We start from the raw sequence: 23,248 nt of genomic DNA, 5'->3' as shown, positions 1-23,248 counted from the left end.
AAGAACTCTCCCACTTCTCAAAATAGAGGGCAGTGCTGTCCAGTTCGGTGGCCACCCGCCACATGTGGCTCCTGAGCACTTGAAATGTGGCTTATGCAACCAAGAAACTGAATTTTTAACTGCATTTAATCTTAATTAATTTAAATGGAAATAGCCACAAATGACTAGTGACTAACATATTGGACAGCAGAGGTGAGGGGGAGACAGTAAGAAGAGCACAGAAAAAAAGAGGTAGGAAGTGATAAAGACAAGCTTCCTACTTCACAATTGTTCCTAAGCACTATTTGTATTACTATACTACTGACTTTTGCTTAGTACTTCAGTTTCCAGAGATATGCATTTATTCTGCATTCATTAGATCCTTATGAACAACTCTATCAAGTAACTGTCATTATCATCGCTTACAGATGAGATTCAGAGAATTCTGTGATTTACCTAAGGAAACTCAGTCGGGGGGAGTCTAATCACGTAAATCCAACACTGTTCAGATGGCATGAAGAAACCTCACCTCTTCCTTTCAGAAAAAGGAAGTAGAGGGCGGATGGATGCTTTGTTTATCTCATCGTTCTGCCCTACACAATCTGAAAATATTTAATAAGAATCAGTCTCTCTTGTTTCATTCCATTAAGCTTCTCACCTGCTTAGAATTGAGCTCCTTGGCATTATTAGGAGTGCTCCCTGGGCAATAGGACAGGCAGAGCTCATCCTTCCCTCCAAACCTGTTTCTGCTCCCCTTTCCCAGGCTTGCACCCTCAGTAAGGGGAGCAGGAGCCCTGAGAGGTTGGCTTCCATGGAAAGCAAAGGGGTTCTGGATTATGCATGGTGGTACCAATATGCTACTTTATATTACCTTGAAATAATAAAAAAAGAAAAGCAGGTCTTGAGATCTGACATGCATATATGACACAGAACTGGATTATGTGCATGAGGACAAATGAGATTTCAAAGGCTGCTAAAAGGCTGCTTGAGGATTAAAGGGGACAATAGCAACAGCAAAGATATTTCAAATAACTCCATGACAGTGCCATTTGCCTGTTTAACCTTGTGCTAAGTTACTAAAACATTTTCCACAATTTTCCATTAGATACATTTTATAGACTCAAAAACAAAACAAAACAAATTAAAAAAAAAAACAGGTAAAGGAAAATAAAGGAAATGTAATTTTTTTTTTTTTTTAGACGGAGTTTCATTCTTGTTGCCCAGGCTGGAGTGCGATGGTGTGATCTTGGCACACTGCAAACCTCCACCTCCTGGGTTCAAGCGATTCTCCTGCCTCAGCCTCCCAAATAGGTGGGATTACAGGCATGCACCACCATGCCCGGCTAATTTTGTATTTTTAGTAGAGACAGGGTTTCTCCATGTTGGTCAGGCTGGTCTCGAACTCCTGACCTCAGGTGATCTGCCCACCTCGGCCTCCCAACGTGCTGGGATTACAGGTGTGAGCCACTGCACCCAGCCGATTTTTAAATATTTAATACAAACTTACAAATGTAAGTCACCCTAGGCCAAGAGTTCTGGACACAGGATCAAAATTTAAGCAAAAATGACTGTGTGAAATTTTCCCTAAAAAAAACTTTTTTAAAAGAAGTGAACAAGGCCTTGTGTTGTGGCTCACACCTGTAATCCCAGCACTTTGGGAGGCCACAGCAGGCAAATCACCTGAGGTCAGGAGTTCAAGACTGGCATGACCAACATGGTGAAACCCTGTCTCTATTAAAAATACAAAAAATGAGCCAGGCATGGTGGCAGGCGCCTGTAGTCTCAGCTACTCAGGAGGCTGAGGCAGCAGAATCGCTTGAATCTGGGAGGCGGAAGTTGCAGTGAACTGAGATCACGCTTCTGTACTCCAGCCTGGGTGACAGAGCAAGACCTGTCTCAAAAATAAATAAATAAATAAATAAATAAATAAATAAATAAATAAATAAAATAAGTGAATAAGAGCATGTATACACATTTACATATTTTCCTCAGGAGGGATCCAAGGCATTCCTTGGATTTTCAAAGTGAAGGCATTCTTCTAGCCCTTCATTATCTTTCTCCAACTCCTGGACTCAAGCAATCTGCCTGCCTCAGCCTCCCAAAGTGCTAGGATTACAGGTGTGAGCCATGGTACCCGGCCTGCCTGATAGTGTATCTAATAGTTATTAAAAAGGCTTTAAAATTTTTTTCAAATACCTGAATTTTTAAATTTAAATTTAATTATTAATTACAATTTTATTAATTATGTTCAGATTCGATTTCTCCTTTTTTAATTTACTGAGAATTTATTTGGCCTAATATGTGATCAATTTATACTATAAACACACACATACACACACACACACACACACCATGAACAAAGAGTGAAAACAACCCAAACAACAAGGGAGCAGTTAAACTGTGGCATATCCATGTGACAGAAGAGCATGTAGTCACTAGAAATAATGTTTCTGAAAACCATTGAACACATATGGGAAAATGTTCCCAAACAGAAAGAAGGAAAATACAAAACTATACATGCATATGAGGCTGATTTTGTTAAAAAATATTTATAGTCACTGCAAAACTTTTAAAGAAAAGGCCAAATGGTGAACAAAGATGTAACCAGCATTCTGTAATAAGCAAGTGTTACATTTATAATCAGAAAAAGAAGTATTGCTTTTAAAATGAGTCTAGAAATATCTAGAAAGATATCTTACCTTTTTAGAGAATTAACTCTAGAGAATAAATTTTGGTATACAGTAATTCGGATTTGTTAATGGTATCACTCTTTATTATCTTCATTTTGAATATTGGCTCAGTCATAGTGAGTTAAAAATCTACAATTGTGCTATTGTCGAATTCTCCTCATTTATTGGAGTTCTTCCTTTTTGCAATTTGTTGCTATGTTGTTTCATCACATGAAAGTCATATAATGCTATGACAATTACCATCTACATAGAGAGCTTAACACAGTGTCTGGTACATAGCACATACTCAATAAATGTCAGTTGTGGTTAGCAGAGATATTTTGAGATTAATACTGCTACCTAGGTTTTCTTTTGTTTAACTGATGTATCTTTTTGCCAATCTTTTTTTTTCTTTAAAGAACCTTATGAAAATTTGAAAGGAAATGCGGTAAAGGAAAACCATGGAAACAGAACTGGAAGTCAAAGACTTGATTTTTAAGTCCTGGTTCTCTTTCTTACTTGCTATGCAAACTCTGGGCCTCATTATACTACTCATATTGGTAGTGGGCCCCAGGAAACCCACCTTGCTGGACCTGGCCTTCCAGACCTTTGCAAACTGCCTTGCTACAAGGGCTTCTTCCCTTGACCATCAGATTGTTCCCTAAATTAGAATTTAAAAGCCCTCAGTTATAAATGACATGATACAATTTTGTTAAAGTGTAGTTAATAGAGATGTAAAAAGTACAATTAGTTTTTAGTGATATGATTTGAAAGGACTAGGGTAGGTTATACAAAGGATATGAGGCTGGGAGTGGTGGCTCACACCTGTAATCCTAGCACTTTGGGAGGCCACAGTGGATGGATCGCTTGAGCTCAGGAGTTCGAGACTAGCTTGGGCAACACAGTGAAACGCTATCTCTACAAAAATACAAAAACTGGCCAGGTGTGGTGGCTTGCGCCTGTACTCTCAGCTACCTGGGGGGCTGAGACAGGAGGACCCCTTGAGTCCAGGAGGTGGAGGTTGCAGTGAGCCAAGATCACACCACTGCACTCCAGTTGGGCGACTGTTTTGAGACCTTGTCTCAAATATAAAAAAAAAGGGATGTGAAAAGCTACAACTATACCTACAAAGCCCTACACAGAGAGAAGCCCTTTGTCCCTCTCTCTACAGCTGCCTGACAAGCCACTCAGTCAACATGTGCCCTAGCTGTTACACAGGCTGGAACATGCTACCCCTTCACTGAGCAGAAGAGACAGCTCCAGCCCTCGCTCTCAGAGAAGATAATGCCCACTTCCTCCTTTCTGCCCTCACTGTATGTGTGCCAGGCCCTGCCTAGAGACATGAGGGCTGTAACCCTGGCCATCCCTTGACTGATGATCTGCCCCTCGCTAAAGATTATCAGAAGGCAGGCTGAAAAGCTGGCTTTTGTTTACTCATCTGATAAGTCTATGTGCTTAGCATAAGGGCTCATTGGGTTAGAAAAAAAGAATGCACTTTGAGATCCTCCATTAGGATAGAAAATTGGTCTTTACCATATTAAAATAGTACTACACTTACCAACCAATGTTGGAGTAAGAGGATGAAGTAAAATAACAGATATGAAAGCATTTTGTAAACTCCAAGGTGATTTACAAACATAAAAGGAGTAGACAGGAAGAACAAGTTCAACATATCTATAGTACATCATGATTGCTAAAGTTAACAACAATGTGTCATATATTTTCAAATTGCTAAAAGAGCAGATTCTCACCACAAAAGAAATGATAATGATGTGACAGGATGCATATGTTTGTCTGATTAGCCATTCCACAATGTATACATTTATCAAAACATCATATTGTATACCATACATATATACAATTTTGTCAATCAAAAATACATAAATATAATAAAAATAAAAGGAGGATTGTATATAAAAAAGTGATTATAAGCAACTGAACGTCAATAAAAATCTGTGTTTCTGTACCACATTCATGGAAGACTCCGTATTATAAAGAGGTCAGTTATCCCCAACCTACCTATAGACTCAATGCAATCCTGTTTAAAATCCTAGCAGGTGTTGGCCAGGCGCAGTGGCTCACGCCTGTAATCCCAGCACTTTGGGAAGCCGAGGCGGGTGGATTACAGGGTCAGGAGATCAAGACCATCCTGGCTAACACTGTGAAACCCCATCTCTACCAAAAATACAAAAAAATTAGCCGGACGTGGTGGCAGGCGCCTGTAGTCCCAGCTACTTGAGAGGCTGAGGCAGGAGAATGGCATGAACCCGGGGGGCAGAGCTTGCAGTGAGTGGAGATCACGCCACTGCACTCCAGCCTGGGCAACAGAGCGAGACCCTGTCTCAAAAAAAAAAAAAAAAAAAATCCTAGCAGGTGTTTTTGTAGATATTAACAAGCTGATTCTAAAACATTATGGATAAGCAAAGGAACTAAAATAAGCAAAACAGCTTCAAAAAAGAACAAAGAGGACGCTCATTACCTAATTCCAAGCCTTGCTATAAAGGTACAATAATCAAGACAGTGTAGTATTAGCAAAATGATAGACAATGAAACCAATGACACAGAAGATAAGAGTCCAGAAATAGACCCACATGTATATGGTCAATTGATTTTCAACAAAGGCACCAAGGCATTTCAATAGAGAAAAGAAAGTCTTCATCAAATGGTGCTAGAACAATTTAATATCCCCAAGCAAAATGAGTGAGCCTCAAACCCACACCCTATACCACACAAAAAAATTAACTCATAATTATACTTAAGTGTAAAACACAGAGCTATAAAACTAATAGAGAAATACACAGGAAAAAAACCTTTGGGAACTTGAGTTAGGCAAAGAACTCTTACTGATAGATAAAACAAAAGCACAAATCATGAAATAACACAATTGATAAACTAGACTTCAAAATTTAAAACTTCTAGTCTTCAAGACTATTGAGAAAATGAAAAAACAAGCCACAGACTGGGGGAAAATATTTGCAAAATACATACCTGATAAAGAACTGGTATCCAGAATATATAAACAACTCTCATAACTCATTAAGAAAATTAACAACTCAATTTAAAAACTAGACAAGGCCGGGCGTGGTAGCTCATGCCTGTAATCCCAGCACTTTGGGAGGCCGAGGCGGGCAGATCACAAGGTCAGGAGATCGAAACCATCCTGGCTAACACGTGAAACCCCGTCTCTACTAAAAATACAAAAAAAAATTAGCCGGGCATGGTGGCGGGTGCCTGTAGTCCCAGCTACTCAGGAGGCTGAGGCAGGAGAATGGCATGAACCCAGGAGGCGGAGCTTGCAGTGAGCCAAGATCATGCCACTGCACTCCAGCCTGGACAACAGAGCGAGACTCCATCTCAAAAAAAATAAAAAATAAAAACGAAAACTAGACACAAGATTTGAACGCTTCATCAAAGAAGATATAAGGATCGCAAATAAGCATACACAAAATTTTCAACATCATTAGTAATCATTAGGAAAATGCAATTAAAACTACAGTGAGACCTGGCTGGGTGGCTCATGCCTACAATCCCAGCACTTTGGGAGGCCGAGGCAGGTAGATTACCTGAGATCAGAAGTTCAAGACCAGCCTGGCCAACATGGTGAAACTCCGTCTTTACTAAAAATACAAAAAATTAGCCAGGTGTGGTGGTGCATGCCTGTGATCCCAGCTATTTGGGAGGCTGAGGCAGGAGAATCACTTGAACCGGGGCGGAGGTTGCAGTGAGCCGAGATTGTGCCCCTGCACTCTAGCCTGGGTGACAGAGTGAGACTCTGTCTCAAAAACAAACAAAAACACCACAATGAGATACCACTACACAGGTGCTAGAATTACTTAATTTTTTAAAAAAAAAATTTTAGAGTAAAGTGAGAGCACGTTTATTAGGAAAGTAAAGAAATAAAAGAATGGCTACTCTACTCCACAGGCAGAGCAGCCTAAAATTTTTCACTTTGAAATACTACCACTTCACACACACTAGGATGGCTACTATCAAAAAAACACACAAACAAAAACAGAAAGTAAGTATTGGTGAGGATGTGGAGAAAATGAAACCCTTCTGTAAAAAAAAAAAAAAAAAAAATTAGCCAGGCGTAGTGGGGCATGCCTGTAATCCTAGCTACTCAGGAGGCTCAGGCAGTAGAATTGCTTGAACCCAGGAGGCAGAGGTTGCAGTGAGCTGAGATCACACCACTGCACTCCAGCCTGGACAACAGAGCGAGATTCAGTCTCAAAAAAAAAAAAAAAAATTAAAACCAGAATTATCATATGATCCAGCAATCCTACTTCTGCGTATATACTCAAAAGAACTGAAAGCAGAGCCTTGAAGAGATATTTGCACACCCATATTCATAGCAGCATTATTCACAATAGCTAAGAAGTGGAGGCAACCCAAGTGTCCATTAGTGGATGAATGGAACAAAATGTGGCATCCACGTACAATGAAATGTTACTCAGCCTTTAAAAGGAAGGAAATCATGTCACAGACTATAACATGGGTGAACCCTGAAGACATTATACTAAGCACAACCCAGTCACAAACAAGACAAATAGTATATGATCTCCCTCATATGAGACACTTAGAATAGTCAAACTCATACAGACAGAAAGAAGAGTGGTTGCCAGAGGCTGGTGGGAAGGGAACATGGAGAATTCCTGTTGAATGGGCATAGGATTTCAGTTTTGTCAGATGAAAAAATTCTGGAGATTGGCTGCACAATATGAATGTACATAATACCACTGAACTATACATTTAAAAATGGTTTTAGAAGATACCAAGAAACTACTTTTAAAAAATGGTTAAGACGGTAAATTTTATATTATGTTTTTTAACCACCATTTTTTTGAAACTCTGAAATACCAAGTGCTAGAGCAGATACAGGGTCACTGGAACTCTCATGCCCTGCTGGTAAGAATGTGAAACAGTAGAGCCACTTTGGAGAACAGCTTGGCGATTTCTTATAAAGCTAAAGTTAATATACACTTACTATATGATCTAGCAATTCCACTACTAGGTACTTACACAAAAACTGTATGTGAATGTTTATAGAATATTTATTCATAATTGCCAAAAGTGGAAACAACCCAAATGTCCATCAACTAACTGATGAATGGATAAATTATCTACATCCATAGAAGGGAATTCTACTCAGCAATAAAAAGAAATAAACTACTGATCAATGCAATGTAGTGGGTTAAATCATGGCCACCAAAAAAGATATGTTCAAGTCCTATCCCCCAGAACCTGTGAATATGATTTTATTTGCAAACAGAATCTTTGCGGATGTAATCAAGCAAAGGTGAGATCATAGTGGATTAGGGTAGGCCCTAAATCCAATGACTAGTTCTTTATAAGAGAAAAGAGGAAGATTTAGACACAGAGACACAGACAAACAATGAAGAAAGTCGTGTGATGACAGAGGCAGAGAGTATGAGCAAGTGATGCAGCTACAAGCTAAGAACTGCCGCAGTTCACGGAAGCTAGGAAGAGACAAGGAGGGATTCTTCCCCAGAGCGTTCATGGTGCTGCTGACACCATGATTTCCAACTTCTGGACTCAGAACACAAGAAAATAAATTTCTGTTGTTTTAAGGCACCAAGTACTTTGTTACAGCAGCCCTAGGAAACTAATACACACAACAACTCAGATGAATCTCAAATGCAATATGCTAAGTGAGAGAAAAACTCAAGACTATGGACATTTGATTCCACTAATAGGACACTGGAAGAGTCAAAACTACAGATGGTAGTTTCCAGAGGCTGAAGGTGGGGGATGGAGAATACTTACAAAGAGACACAAGGGAAACTTTTGGGGTAATGGAACTATTCTACATCTTCATTGTGGTGGTAATATGGCATAGAAATGTATACCTAAAAAAGGTATAAATTATATTGTATGTAAATTATACCTCAAAAAATTTACTTAAAAAAAAATCTGTGCTCTGGGACTCTCCTCAGTTTTTCAAGAATTTTTCTCAGTTTGGAAGAGGGCTCCCACCAGCCTAATTGGGGAGAATGTGAAGATCAAAATAAAAATAACAGATTAGCTTCCTCAAGCCCACTCCAACTCTGTATAGTGTACTTTCGTTCAATAAATCTGTGCTTTCATTGCTTCAAAAAATGAATAAATAAAAATAATAGATTATAAGAGATTGAACACAGAAAATCATAAAACCATATACTGAGAGATAAAAAATTAATGTATAGATTCAAAGTTTAATGAAGATCAGGATAAACTATCTCCTCACAAAATATTTATTCTTTACAAAGGGGAAAAGAGTAACTTTAGAATGGGGAAGCCTGACAGACACGCCACCTTTTTTTTTTTTGAGACAGGGTCTGACTCTGTCACCCAAGCTGGAGTGCTGTGGCACCATCTGAGCTCACTGAAATCTCTGCTCTGCAGCCTCAAGCAATCAATCCTCCCACTTCAGCTTACCAAGTAGCTGGGACCAGAAGCGTGCACTACCACATCTAGCCTTTTTTTTTTTTTTTTTTTTTTTTTTGATAGGGACAGGGTCTCGCCATGTTGTCCAGGCTGGTCTCAAACTCCTGGGCTCAAGCGATCTGCCTGCCTCAGCCTCCCAAAATGCTGGGATTACAGGCGTGAGTCACCATGCCTGGTGGACACCACCTTAATTAATAAAAGAGAACATCATCATTAATAGGACGCATCAAAATCAGATGCCTAATGTGATACCATAACAGCATCACTTCTGTGTTATTCCTGCCAAAGATGCATAGTCTGAATCAAATCACAAAGATATGTTAGGCAGACCCCAACTGAGGGGTTATATCTACAAAAAAACTGGCCTGTAATCTTCAAATGTGACGGGATCACAAAAGTTATGAGTACTTGAATTAATGTCAAAAATAAAAGGCTGAAAAGCTGTTCCAGACTGAAGAAGACTGCAGACAATAACGGGCATGTGATTCTGAACTGAATCCCTTTGCTATAGAGGACAGCAGTGGGACATTTAGTAAATGAGGTCTAAAGATTAGATTGTAATAACGGATCACTGTTAATTTTCTTATCTTGATGGCTGTATTTTGGTTATATAGAACAATGTCTTTCCTTGTAGGAAAAACACAGTGAAATATTAGGGGGTGATGGGGCATCAGGTCAGCAACTTATTCCCAAGTGAAAAAAAAGTTATGTCAGCAGGGCACAGTAGTTCATGCCTGTAATCCCAGCACTTTGGGAGGACGAGGTGGGCGGATCACCTGAGGTCAGGAGTTCGAGACCAGCCTGGCCAACATGGTGAGACATTGTCTCTACTAAAAATACAAAAATTAGCCAGGCGTGGTGATGTGCGCCTATGATCCCAGCTACTTGGGAGGCTGAGGCAGGAGAATCGCTTGAACTCAGGAGCTAGAGGTTGCAGTGAGCTGACATTGCGCTATGGCACTCCAGCCTAGGTGAAAGAACGAGACTCAAAAAAAAAAAAGAAAAAAAGTTAAGTGGACTATACTTCCAAGTATTCTGTAAGTTTGTGATTGTTGCAAAGAAAAAACAAACAAACAAAACAAAAACAGTATGAAAAGAATCCTGGGGGCTGGGCGCAGTGGCTCATGCCTGTAATCCCAGCACTTTGGAAGGCCAAGGTGTGCGGATTACTTGAGGTCAGGAGTTCAAGACCAAACTGACCAACATGGTGAAACCTCATCTCTACTAAAAATATAAAAATTAGTTGGGCATGGTGGTGCACACCTGTAATCCTAGCTACTCAGAAGGCTGAGGCAGAAGAATTGCTTGAACCCAGGTAATGGAGGTTACAGTGAGCTGAGATCACGCTACTGCACTCCTGCCTGGGCAACAGAGTGAGACTCCATCTCACACAAAAAAAGAAAAGAATCCTGGGAAGGCCAAGGATTATCATTTTATCCCATTCCCCAATGCAACGGAAGGGGAACATTATAGTAAATTCTATATTCCTCTAAAGTTGACAATAAAGTAGCACAAAATTGGGATCTCAGACACAGCAAACTCGCACAATGCTGTATTTCCTGAAGTATGAAATCCAGCATAAGGCAGAGACCTATGTTATTTGGATACTAAATAACACAGTGGGTTAATATATAAGGTAGTTTGATATATGAAGATAGACCTCTAATACAGGCAGTAATATGGTAAAGAGTCCATTGTCATCATACTGAAGACAAGATTCCAGTGTAACAGGGTACAAATATGTTCATGTTATACTTTTTCTAATCACAACTATATTTGGAGTTCCTATTAGCACTTTCAAATTGAAGTCCCCAACTTAAATAATACATTTGGCTTCATTTGACATCATCAAAAAAGTGAACCCAGTTTCTATCACAAAGAAATAAGACAGTGCTTTTAAAATGGTCAGGCATCCAAATAATCAAGTAATGCTTCATCTTAAAGTTTGTATCTCAACTTTAACACCAAATCTTAAATTGCATAATTAGAATGACAGGCTCCTAATGTTTCAGAGACTAGGATATCTAAGCAGGTCTAATTCACGTCTTAACAACAGTGCCATATACTATTGTCTGAAACACCAATTCCACATTGTTTTGAACAAGGCTTTCCACTTATATGAATGATGAAAGCACATTAGGACACTGCAGTAATCTAAACTCAATACAGACTACTTATCTGTGCCTTACACCTGCACTGACCCATGTGGTGGCCACTAGCCACATGAAACTAGCGAAATGCAGCTGGTACAAATTAAAGCATGCTTTAAGTATAAAATACGCAACAGATTTTGACTTAGTACACACAAAGGTATGTGAGATTTCTCAATTTTTTTATGCTGATTGCATGTTAAAATGATCATATTTTGGATATACTGGATTAAATTTTTTATTTTTATTTTTTTTCTTTGAGACAGAGTCTTGCTCTGTCGCCTAGGCTGGAGTACAGTGGTGTGATCTCTGCTCACTGCACCCTCCGCCTCCTGGGTTCAAGCGATTCTCATGCCTCAGCTTCCCAAGTAGCTGGGACTGCAGCTGTGCGCCACCACACCTAGCTAATTTTTGCATTTTTAGTAGAGATGGGGTTTCACCATGGTGACCAGGCAGGTCTTGAACTCCTGACCTCAGGTGATCCACTGGCCTTGGTCTCCAAAGTGCTAGGATTACAGGTGTGAGCCACCATGCCCAGCCAAACATTTATTTAAGTAATATTAAAATTATATATGAGAAAGCTGCATTTTGAAAAATATAGATATTAAAATTAATCCCACATGTTTCTTCTTTAATGTAGCTACTAGAACATTTTAAATTACGTATGCTTGTGTTATAATTCTACTGGCCAGTGCCGCCTTCAGCCATTTGTGAAATAACACTATCATATGCTGTAGAAACTACGAGAGAGTGGCCGGGCGCGGTGGCTCAACCCTATAATCCCAGCACTTTGGGAGGCCGAGATGGGTGGATCACGAGGTCAGGAGATCGAGACCATCCTGGCTAACATGGTGAAACCCCGTCTCTACTAAAAAAAAATACAAAAAAACTAGCCAGGGAAGTGGCGGGTGCCTGTAGTCCTAGCTACTTGGGAGGCTGAGGCAGGAGAATGGCGTGAACCCGGGAGGTGGAGCTTGCAGTGAGCTGAGAGCCGGCCACTGCACTCCAGCCTGGGCGACAGAGCGAGACTCCGTCTCAAAAAAAAAAAGAAACTATGAGAGTATTAACGGACTTTCGAAATGAAGACTGAACTGTACCTAGGCCCAGCTTATCCTTCAAGATCTCATCTTTGTCTATTTTTTACACTCCATTCAGCTTCAAGAAAATACATATCTGGAAGTACCTGAAACTCTGACGCACTGCTCCGCAGCTGGCTCACATTTGGTAAGGATCCTCCATGGTACTGTGTAAGGCGCAGTTGCTGAAGCTTCTGAAATTGAACCTGGAAACAAAGTGATTTCAAGAACGTTGAGAGGTAACAGCAAAGATCTAAAGAAGCATCAAAGTATAGTATTTTGTAGGGGAACGGTTCAAGAATGAAAGTCTTGGTTTCAATTTCTTCTCTACTTAAGTGATCACACCCTCAAGGTTTCCGGTGCTTTCTGGGTTTTGATTACTCTATTTTCAGAAACACCTTACCCATGTCCCAAAGGTCCCATATACCATGATAGTAACGTCCTCTTGCAAGGTCTTTGAGTGTGTATGCTTGGACACACTGGCATAATCTTTAACAACAATAAAAGAATTTCTGAAAGAAAAACTAAGCTACTAACCACAACCCTAACACATTAACTGTTTTCCCTTCTTCATGCTCTTTTCCAGCCTCCATTTACATTTCTGGTAAGAACTGCATAGCTGTGATCATAAGATAGATACAACCTAGCATGCTCATCATAAGCCTTTTCTATGCTATTACAGAATAATTTTTAATGGGTATATAACAGTTCTTCTTAATTATTTCCTTAGAACACCTTTCAAAGGGTGATTACTAAATCTCTGGATATGGGCCTTTTGGTGGCTCTCAACATATACTGCCAAAATGCTTTCCCAAACAGTTTACTAATATACATATGAGAAAAGTTTCACCAAAAAAAAAAAAACAAAACAAAACTCATTGACGTTGGATATTATCATTAATTGGGGTAAGGAAGGAGGTCAGTTCAATAGGTATAAAATGGCATCCCACCATTTTAATATGCCTTTCTTCTGGAAGTTCTTCCTTACTTCATTTTTCAAAAAGCAATAAACTGGTTACAGTTCTTGTAAATCTCAAAGTGGTCTGATCTGGTCTTTAAGAGTTCTGTTTCTAAAATAATAAATTAACTCCATGGTTACATAACCGTTGGCACTATAATTCATATACAGAAGAAAAGGGTTATAGATGAGAGCCCTGGGGCAGATTTTTACCCTTCATTACTCTCTGTCTCTAACAATAATAAAACACTACCAGATCTAAGCCCCTAGGATGGGCCAGGTGCTGTTCTCGGACACTTGGCCCACTTCATCCCTAATCCTCCCCACAACCATGCAAATGAGACTGTACTCTCCTGCTGTTACAGACCTGGAGACCCAGACTTAGTTCAGTGACTTGCCACGTGGCCAGCAGGAGGCTGAGCCACAGCTGTCAGTCTCAAAGCCCATATGCCCATTTCCACCATGCTCTTTTCCACCATGCTCTTTTCCTTTGTCCCATCTTTCCCTCAATGATACTAATTACGAACTCAAAAAAAAAAAAAAGGTGAAGTTTGGTTGACCAAAAGTATTGTTGAACCTATAAAGCTCTGCGATTGTTTCCTTTTTACATTTATTATGAAAGATTTCAAATAGCATATGTGAAATAAAGACAGGTATAATGAAACCCCATCTATCCATCTTCTAGCTTAAAAATTACCAACTTATAAAGCCAATCATCTTTTATCTTTACCCTCTCCACTACCCACAGTGCCTCAGTGAAAGAAATCTCAGACATCGTATCGCTCCATATTTTAATATGTATCCTTAAAAGATAAAGACTTATACCCATTTGGAAATTTTAAAGGCATACGAAATCCTTTAGTGGCTTTAACTTCCCTTATACCTGCTGTATTTGATTTCTCAAATGTACTAAACAGGGAGACAGTTATAACCTATTAATCAAAACCCAAATCTCAGGGTCAAACAGGAGGACGACGACATGGTGAGTTTTTTCCATCTAGGAGTGGAGTTATAGGAATAAAGTCTCTCAGCTTTCAATCTTAACATTCTAAAAGTACTTACCAAAAGCATCTGACTATTCTTGAAATTCTCTGGACAAAATTATCAGCCACCTTGATTTAAAGCCTTTGATTTCTTTTTTGAAGGATCAATTTATCCACTGAGTTACTGATACAAAAACTTAACTGTGTGTCAGGTAGTATGCCAGGCACTGGCTTACTAAGATGAATGTATGCGAAAGTTCCTGCCTTCAGAGTTCTCACAAAGGCTTCAACTCTTACCCAAAAGCCTTGACACTTCAACCAACCCAAGTTACAAATCTAGACAGGGACCTGCCTTTAACTGAGCTGAAGGCCATCTCACAGTCCCCCATAACTGCTCTCCCTCCCAAAGCACCTATTTCCAGAGCCTTCAAAGACTGTTACAAAAGAGCACTGCCAGCCTGGCCAACACCGTGAAACCCCGTCTCTACTAAAAATTAGCTGGGTGTGGTGGTGCATGCCTGCAATCCTAGCTACTTGGGAGGATGAGGCAAGAGAATTGCTTGAACCCAGGAAGCAGAGGTTGCAGTGAGCCAAGATCACACCACTGTACTACAGCCTGGGTGACACAGTGAGACTCTCTCAAAAAAAAAAAAACACCGGATACAGTGGCTCACGCCTGTAATCCTAGCACTTTGGGAGGCCGAGGCGGGCGGATCACGAGGTCAGGAGATGGAGATGGAGACCATCCTGGCTAACATGGTGAAACCCCGCCTCTACTAAAAGTACAAAAAAATTAGCCAGGCGTGGTGGTGGGCGCCTGTAGTCCCAACTACTTGGGAGGCTGAGGCAGAAGAATGGCGTGAACTGGGAAGGCGGAGCTTGCAGTGAGCCGAGATCTTGCCGCTGCACTCCAGCCTGGGTGACAGAGCAAGACTCTGTAAAAAAACAAAAAGCACTGGACCTGTTATCGGATGATGTGACATTGTCACCTGGAACTCCCGTGTGGTTGGGCAAACAACTCTGATGCCTCCTGCACAAGATAAAGTGAGGATTAAATGACACAGACACAACAGTAGTATGTCAAATGTAAAGCTCTGGACAACTTCTTAAGATATTATCATTATTGCTGATCTCAGTTACCTCTTCAAACTCTGAGTTATTTTGACATTTTCCTTTTTTGAAATTTAGACTCATTGAGCTAGAAAAAGAACTTTGAGACTGTCTTCAACACCTTCATGTTTACAGATGATGAACATGTGAACCAAAGAATGATTAGCCTAAGGCCGAGGTCACAGACTGGCAGCCCATGGGCCACATTTCGCCTAGAGAGTGTTCTGTTTACCCACCAGATGTTGACCCATTCAGTGTATTAAATTTCAATTGAAAAAATCAGGACACTGCTTAAAAATCTGGATTTCCAACTTCTCATGATTGAAAGGTCAGACAACATGAACCCATGTTCTTGCAAGGCATTGCTGGATGAAGCTGAGAAGAGGCCACCCCCTTAGACGGCATTTGTCAAGTCCTCACTGTACCCTATTATTCCTCCACGATGGCCCAGGATCAGCTGCCATGATCATCTCATTCCTGGCTCCTCCATTCATTTTCCTTACCTGCCTCACTGACTGAGTTAGCAACCTGTGGCCTACAGTCACACATCTTAGTGGAAATTTCTTTAATGCCTACAGGAAATGAGATCCAGGCCTCATTAATTGCTTTTTGAGAAAAGTCTCACAATAGTCAACACAATTACAATCCAAAATCCCAGCAGGTCCTTTTAGAGAGATTGACAAGATAATTCTAAAATGTATGGATGTGCAAATGACCTAGAATAGTCAGAGCAATTTTTTTTTTTTTTTTGAGATAGGGTCTCTGTTGCCCAGGCTGGAATGCAATGTCACAATCACAGCTCACTGCAACCTCCACCTCCCAAATACAAGCGCGCGCCACCACGCCCAGCTAATTTTTGTATTTTTTTCTTTTTTTTTAGAGACGGATTTCACCATGTTACCAAGGCTGGTCTAGAACTCCTGGGCTCAAGCGATCTGCCCGCCTCAGCCTCCCAAAGTGCTGGGATTACAGGCGTGAGCCACGGTGCCTAGCCAGAGCAATTTTCAAAAAGAGGTAAGTTAGAGGACTTAAATTACTAGGTTTTAAGCCATACTATAAAGCTATAATATACAGTGTGCTATTGTCAAAAAGAGAGATATACAAATTGCTGGAACAGAAGAGAGTCTAAAAATAAACCAACACTTATATGGCCAACTGATTGCAACAAAATTGCCACAGTAATTCAATGGGCAAAGAAAAGTCTTTTCAATAAATGATGCTGATACCTTATAGCAGGGAGTAAAAGCAGCTGAAGATCCTTATGGGGGAAATTAAAGTAGCTGAGTATATAGACATTCACTGTGATAGCCAGATTCAAACCCTGGCTCTACCACTTACCAGCTCAGCAACCATACCTCTCTAAGCCTCAGTTTACTCATCCACAAAATGAGGAAAATTCCAGATAGACACACCATAGGCTCATTTCGAGGACTATGTGAGATAACAACATGTGAAAGGGATTACAGTGCCTAGCAGAAGGAAAGTCCTCAATATTTAGCCAAAATCTAATATTTCCATCTTCTCTCTCTCCTCCATTCTGAGACCTCGCTAATCTATGACATATCTATTGTCTTATCATTGGTTTATTTTCACATGAAAATAATGAGTCTTCACAAATATACAAGTCAAATCAACACTCCAGGTTGATATGCTGAGTTAGTCCTGTGGTTCCTCAACACAAGTTGCTCTTCACAGCCAAACTTCTGGAATAAGTTTCCAACCCTATCTCCATTCCTCACCCCCGTCCTCAACATCTCACAGTTAGCCTTTCACCCAGCACCCTGAGAATGCAGCAACTCTCACCAAGGTAACTGATGACCTCCTCCGATGACCTCCACATGACTAGACCAAAGGACACATCTTTTGTATCAGACCAAGTCAGCAGCACTAGGCTCAGTTGGTCGGCATTCCCTCCTCTTCACAAGAGTACTCCTGGCTTTCTCCTGCCCCTCTGGTTGCTCTTCAAGCCTTCTTTGCCAGCTCCTCCACTTCCCTTCAAATGGTGTAGTTCCTTAGTTCCTTGGGCTTCTCCTAGGCCCTCTTCATGGTTCACTTTCTTTTTTTTTTTTTTTTTGAGATGGAGTTTCACTCTTGTTGCCCAGGTTGGAGTGCCATGGCACGATTTCAGCTCACTGCAACCTCTGCCTCCCAGGCTCAAGCGATTCTCCTGCCTCAGCCTCCTGAGTAGCTGGGATTACAGGCACCCGCCACCATGCCCGGCTAATTTTTTGTAGTTTTAGTTTAGGTTTCTCCATGTTGGTCAGTCTGGTCTCAAACTCCCGACACCTCAGGTGATCCACCCGCCTCGGCCTCCCAAAGTGCTGGGATTACAGGCGTGAGCCACCGCTCCCAGCCTCACAGTTCACTTTCTGACAAGGGTCACAAACTCAAATGCCTACAGCTGCCAAGCAGGGAATCTAAGTGAAGCAGTCTGGGATCACTACAAAGAATACCTTAGAGGGTGGTGGGGACTGTGGCAAACTGAAGACCACATCCATGGCCTTTCTAATGGGGCAGCCAACATTCAGCTCCAGGCAACTAGTGCCATCCAGAAATCTCGGGTGAGTATTGTTAGATTATCGCATTTTTCAAAAAAAACCAAAGTCCAGATTTTACTATAAAATCCCAATATTCATTGTTAGCCCTAATTAAAACCAACCAACCAACCAACTAACCACATTTTGGGTCAAAACCAAAAACATGTTAGAAGGCCAAATACAGAACTTAAGCCACCAGTTTACAATATCTGTTCCATCAATTCTTCCTAGGCAGCCAAATCTACTTCTGTGGCTATGTACCAACAACTCCCACATTTTTCTCAGTAGCCCAGCCTTTCTTCTCGAGCTGCAAAACCATCTAAACAGCTGCCCGCTAGACCATCTCTACTTACGTGCCTCACAGGCACCTCAAACTCAGCATTTCCGCACAAACTTGCTCCTGCCGGTGTCTGCTTAATGAACAACACCCTGAAATGGTTCGAGCCCTCCCTCTTTCTCACCTTCCTCACCCATTCACGGAATCCAGTCCTTTCCACCTCCTAAGTATCAATCTGCTCACCGCTCTGCCTCCCAACTGCCACCATCTTAATAAATGCCACTATCACATCTCCTGCTAAAATCCTCCTCTCTTCTACCCACCATGCTGGAGCTAGAGGAATCTTTTAAAAATGCAAATCTCCCATGGTTCAACCCTTTCGGTGACTTTCCATTGTCCTTAACATCAAGTTCCAAATCCTGTCTCTACAACCTGATCCCTGTGAATGCCTCCAGCCTCATCTCACATCACCCTCCTCATCCCCTTTTACTGAATCCCGGTTCTCTGTACCTGCAACATATTCCCTCCCTCAACATACAAACCCTCAAATGCCTTCCCCACTCCCACTGAGCCTTTAGGCCACTGGAAGAGGTGAGAACTCCCTACCATACATGTCCAGAGCTCCAGCTACTTCTGCTTTGGGGATATTCACCAAAATGTGTCCTTACTTACTAAATGAATGTCTTCCTCATTAAATCCTAAAATCCATTAGGACACTGTGTTTTGCTTGCTCATTACTATATACCCAGTGTCCATCCTAACCCCTGGCACACACTAAGGACTCACTCAGTAAGTAAATTTGTGGGACAAATTAGTAAGATCTTTAAAGGACAGCCCCATGTTTTCACCCTTCTCCCTCACAAACACACACCCCATTAACAACAAAGTAGGCACTCAAATACTGACAAATGAATACATTAATAAATATACACAGAACAGTCTCTTCCCAGGCATACCTGCAACCACTTTCTTCACTTTCTTCCCTCCCCTCTCTCTTTTTTTTTTTTTTTTTTTTTGAGATGAAGTCTCACTCTGTCGCCCAGGCTGGAGTACAGTGGCATGATCCTGGCTCACCACAACCTCCACCTCCTGGGTTCAAGCAATTCTCCTGCCTCAGCCTCCCAAGTAGCTGGAACTACAGGCTCGTGCCACCATGCCAGGCTAATTTTTGTACTTTTAGTAGAGATGGGGTTTCGCCATGTTGGCCAGGATGGTCTCAATCTCTTGACCTTGTGATCTGCCCGCCTCAGCCTCCCAAAGTGCTGGGATTACAGGCGTGAACCACCATGCCCAACCCCACTTTCTTCCCTTTCTTTACCATTCCAGGTACCACCAGTCAACTCCTCCTAGTACTCCCTTCTCAAAATTTTCCCACTGCTTCCTGATAATGCTGGACTTCTAAAGCTAGAGAAAATCCTCCACAATCTAGTCTATCCTACCCGCTAGGTGAATAGGATTTAATGCCAACTCTGAAGGATTGCTTTGATTATGTAGAGAAGGACTTGAATCCCAACACAGGCTCAGAGGGGAAAGAGCATCTAGATGGATCAGTAATGTCTGCCCTATCAATTAGCATGTCTATCATGGGCTAGTAATGGGCTAGAAAGTCAGTATATCTGCCATCCAGTTACCAGTTATGAACCAGGTGGATACTCCTCCAACTGGGATCTTTGGATGCTTAGAGACACATCCTTCATAGACATGCTGGGAATCTAAGAGTTCTCCATGAGAAGTGTTCTAATTTTGTGATTTCTTTATGAAAATAACCCTTAAGATTTTTAAATAAGCAAACATTAGTAGCCAAATTCAGTGTTATCATTTACAGATGTGTTTATGAGCACGGTGGAGTCAAGCAGTGTTACTTTACTTGTAACTGGCCAAGAAGAAAACACGGGCAGAATTAATATGTAAATGATTCCCTGTACCAGGTGAAGGGCAAAATGACACCATAATTTTGTAGTAATTAGAATAAAGTGGTGACTGAATTATCATATGGGCCACAGTTGATTAGGCTTGCTAAATTCAAGAGACCCTGAGCTATAGCAGGTTCTCTTGAAAGTAAGTAAACACTTTTTTTTTTTTACTTGAAAGTAATGTAAACAGTGAGGATCTGTGAAAAAATTTTGCCTTTAACAGAGAGTCTGTACATTATTCATGACCTTACCTGTCAGGGATATTTTAAAGGAGATTCATGAATTGGGTGAAAGATTGGATCCACCATAGGTATACAGACATATACAGTGCATGTATTTGTATATAAACAATGTACAGTATGTATCTAAACAACACAGGCCCCAACACTAATCCTCAGCTTTCACCCACCCATTCTTTTTAATGTGCTCTGAGCTTATTGAGTTCATCTCTGAATCTAACCAAGGTCACAGAAGTAAATGCCAGTGGATGCCAGGCAGGTAATAAATGAGTGAAGCTGACAGGGTATAAGAAAACATTTTCTTGAAAGCTTCAGCTTCTTTCTCTCTCTATATATATTTTTTTCTCAATGTGAACAGAAATGTAAGTACAGGAAATATTTCACTTTTTCCTTAACTTCACTTAAAGAAAACACCATCATGAGTATAAATGGCAACTGTCACCTAGCTTCCCCTTGAGGGACTGTGACAGAAAGTGGTGTGGACGGTGGCAAACTAGAGTTCTTGCTCCATTTGAAAGGGAGCTGAGCTCCCTTTCATCATCACCCAGCTCCAGCCTGTCCGTAGCTGTCACGCAGGAATTCAAGACTAGTGTTAACAGGTCTCCCAATTTTTAATATATATAAATAATAATAAATAAATAATAAGGAAATTTGGATTTTGTGTGGAAGTCTTCCAAGTTAAAAATTCTGGCAACAGATTCAATTTTTCCCAAACACTGCGCTGGCCAAAAAATAATGTGTCTGCAACTCAGCTGGTTTGCAACTCTGCTCTCAGCTCTCTTTCAAGCTGTCTCCCCCACCTCGCTCCCCCAGTATCTGCAGATCCTCCCCCATCCTCCTGATGGTCCTCCAAGGTCAGCATTCAGGATCCTCAAGGCCAGCCCCACTCCTGCTGACCCCCCTTCTCTGCAATCCTGCGCGGACACTCCGGTTGGCTCTCCATCCTCCACTGCCTCACTCAGCGGTTACCTAACCTCGCCAGGTGTTTGTCCCGGCTCGTGCCTTACTCATTCCTCCAGGTCCCTCCCCAGTCACCAGCGACGCTTGTCAGTTCTCACTAAATATCCGGGGCCGAACAAAGTAAACTGGGCCCGATAAAGCACCTCCAAGGAGTAAAAGGAGCAGAGACTCACACTCGACATGGAATCCCGTCGTGGTACCCACACCCCGAGCCACCTCAGGGCCGGGCCCTGGATGGACTTGTGCACAGAGCTCCCCCGACGGGCGCGTGGGACCCTGGGGTGCCCGCGGCCTTCCACGCCGGCAGAACAGCAGGGCTCGATGGTGGGGGATGTTCGGAGCGACCAGAAGCCGCGCCGCGCCACCCGGCCGGCCTCCGAGCTGTTTGTGATTTCCTCTCGGGGCTCTCCGTCCTCCTCCCCCTCAGGCCGCCCTCGCACGGCCGCCCGCCTCCACGGGCTTCACCCCTGCCCATCTCCCCGTACACGGGGCCCGGAGACCCTCCCACCTCCGCCGGGGATCGCGAACGGTTAACGGGTGTCGCCAGGCGAGGAAGCACCGAGGCCGCGGCCACTCCGGTCCCCCTCCCAGCCGCCGGTTCCCGGGCGCGGCCCCCGCCCGGCCCCGCCATCGCCTCGGCCCCGCGACCTCTCACCCGCCGCGCGGGTCCCGCCCGCGGCCGTGGCCGCCCCCGCCCGCGCCCGCGCCGGCCTGGGCCCTCACCCGCGACAGGGTGAGGTCGGTCATGAGCTGCTCGAAGGCCCGCGTCTCCTCGGCCTGTCGCTGCGTGTGCAGCGCGATCTTCTCACTGAACTTCCGCGGGTTGGCGCTGCCCGAGCCCGGCGAGGCGGCCATGGCGCTGGCCCTGTGCGGGCAGAAGCGGGAGACGGCGGCCGCGGGGCCTGCTCCTCCGCCCACCCGTCCGTCCGCAGGCCGCCGGGGCCGCCGCCCGAAGCCAGTCGTCCGGCGCGACCCGGCAGAGGAGCCGCCGCGGCCGCGGACCCAGCGAGCGGCCGGGAGCGCGCCGAGGTCCGCCCCCGTGCGCCCGGCCCCGCCCCGCCCTCGGCGGGGCCCGCCCGGCCTCCCGCCCTCCCCGGCCCCGCGCTCTCGGGCTGAGGGCTGCTCCCCGCTTCCCGGCCTGGCTCGGGAGCCGCTGCAGGCGGCCACCCGGAGGGACCTCGGTCAGCCCGACAAAGCGGCCCCGGCGTATGGGGGACGCTGGGGTGCCACTCCACGGAGACTCTCCGACCCAGGGATGGCCTGTGAGTCTACGCGACGTGGAGAACACAGCCTGTGCCCGCATCCCCCCTCCCCCCGCCAAATTACGAAGATTTTCTTCTCCAGGTGGAACCTGGGCGACCGGACCTCAAGCAGGTCACCTCGGGTCCCCGCAGGGGGTGCGCCCATTTTGCCTGGGGCCTAACATCTGCCCGCCAGCCCTGCCGCTCCAGGCCCCCGGCCTCCAGCCGCTGGTTTCCTGACCTCTCACATCCACCCCTCCCCGCTCCAGTCAACCAAAGCTGTATGTCGGCTTTACAAACTGCCTCCTGTTCTGCACAAACTACAGACACCATCCAGCCCTGCTACAGGCTTGGCTCCATAGCCCCAGCCACCTTTCCAGGTTCTTTCCAAGTCTCCCTATGGTCTCTCCACTCTTGTGGCACCTTCAGCAGGTGCCAGCCCCACCTTGGAAAATCAGCGCTCAGCCTCAGCGAGTTTCCCCTTCTTTTAGGGGAGTGGAGGGATGTCTTTCTCTGTCTCCCGGGCTGGAGTGCAGTGGTTCACCGAGGCCTTGACCTCCCGGGCTCAAGCGATCCTCCCACCTCAGCCTCCCGAATAGCTGGGACCACAGGCGGGCGTAAGGACGCCCGGCTAGTTTTTAAATGTTTTTGTAGCGATGGGGTCACGCTATTTTGCCCAGGCTGGTCTCGAACTCCTGGGCTCAAGCGATCT

General features: G+C 43.4%; 1 protein-coding gene and 2 long non-coding RNA genes across 7 annotated transcripts in view; 1 reads left to right on the top strand and 2 right to left on the bottom strand.

Annotated features, from left to right (window-relative positions):
- Positions 1-22,321, bottom strand: part of CRTC3 (CREB regulated transcription coactivator 3) — a 117,456-nt gene extending 95,135 nt beyond the window's left edge. For all 5 annotated transcript variants that reach the window (XM_077940350.1, XM_001097976.5, XM_015143026.3 and 2 more), the window contains exons 1-2: positions 22,019-22,321; positions 12,426-12,524 (exon numbers count right to left, since the gene is read on the bottom strand). In XM_077940350.1, the coding sequence (XP_077796476.1) occupies positions 12,426-12,524; positions 22,019-22,150 (231 nt within the window). In that variant the 5' untranslated portion in view covers positions 22,151-22,321. The remainder of the gene's footprint in view (positions 1-12,425; positions 12,525-22,018) is intronic.
- On the bottom strand, positions 3,013-6,731 carry LOC144330112 (uncharacterized). Its single transcript, XR_013395989.1, has 3 exons — positions 6,267-6,731; positions 5,459-5,836; positions 3,013-3,487 (listed from the first exon to the last, which is right to left on the bottom strand). It is a non-coding gene; the product is annotated as an uncharacterized LOC144330112 (long non-coding RNA).
- Positions 8,981-10,738, top strand: LOC144330119 (uncharacterized). The gene is made up of 2 exons (XR_013395997.1): positions 8,981-9,250; positions 9,856-10,738. It is a non-coding gene; the product is annotated as an uncharacterized LOC144330119 (long non-coding RNA).
- Positions 22,322-23,248: the final 927 nt, after the last annotated feature.

This window comes from Macaca mulatta, chromosome 7, assembly GCF_049350105.2.
Source record: "Macaca mulatta isolate MMU2019108-1 chromosome 7, T2T-MMU8v2.0, whole genome shotgun sequence".
Lineage (NCBI taxonomy): Eukaryota > Metazoa > Chordata > Mammalia > Primates > Cercopithecidae > Macaca > Macaca mulatta.
This window is presented reverse-complemented; position numbering and strand designations above follow the sequence as displayed.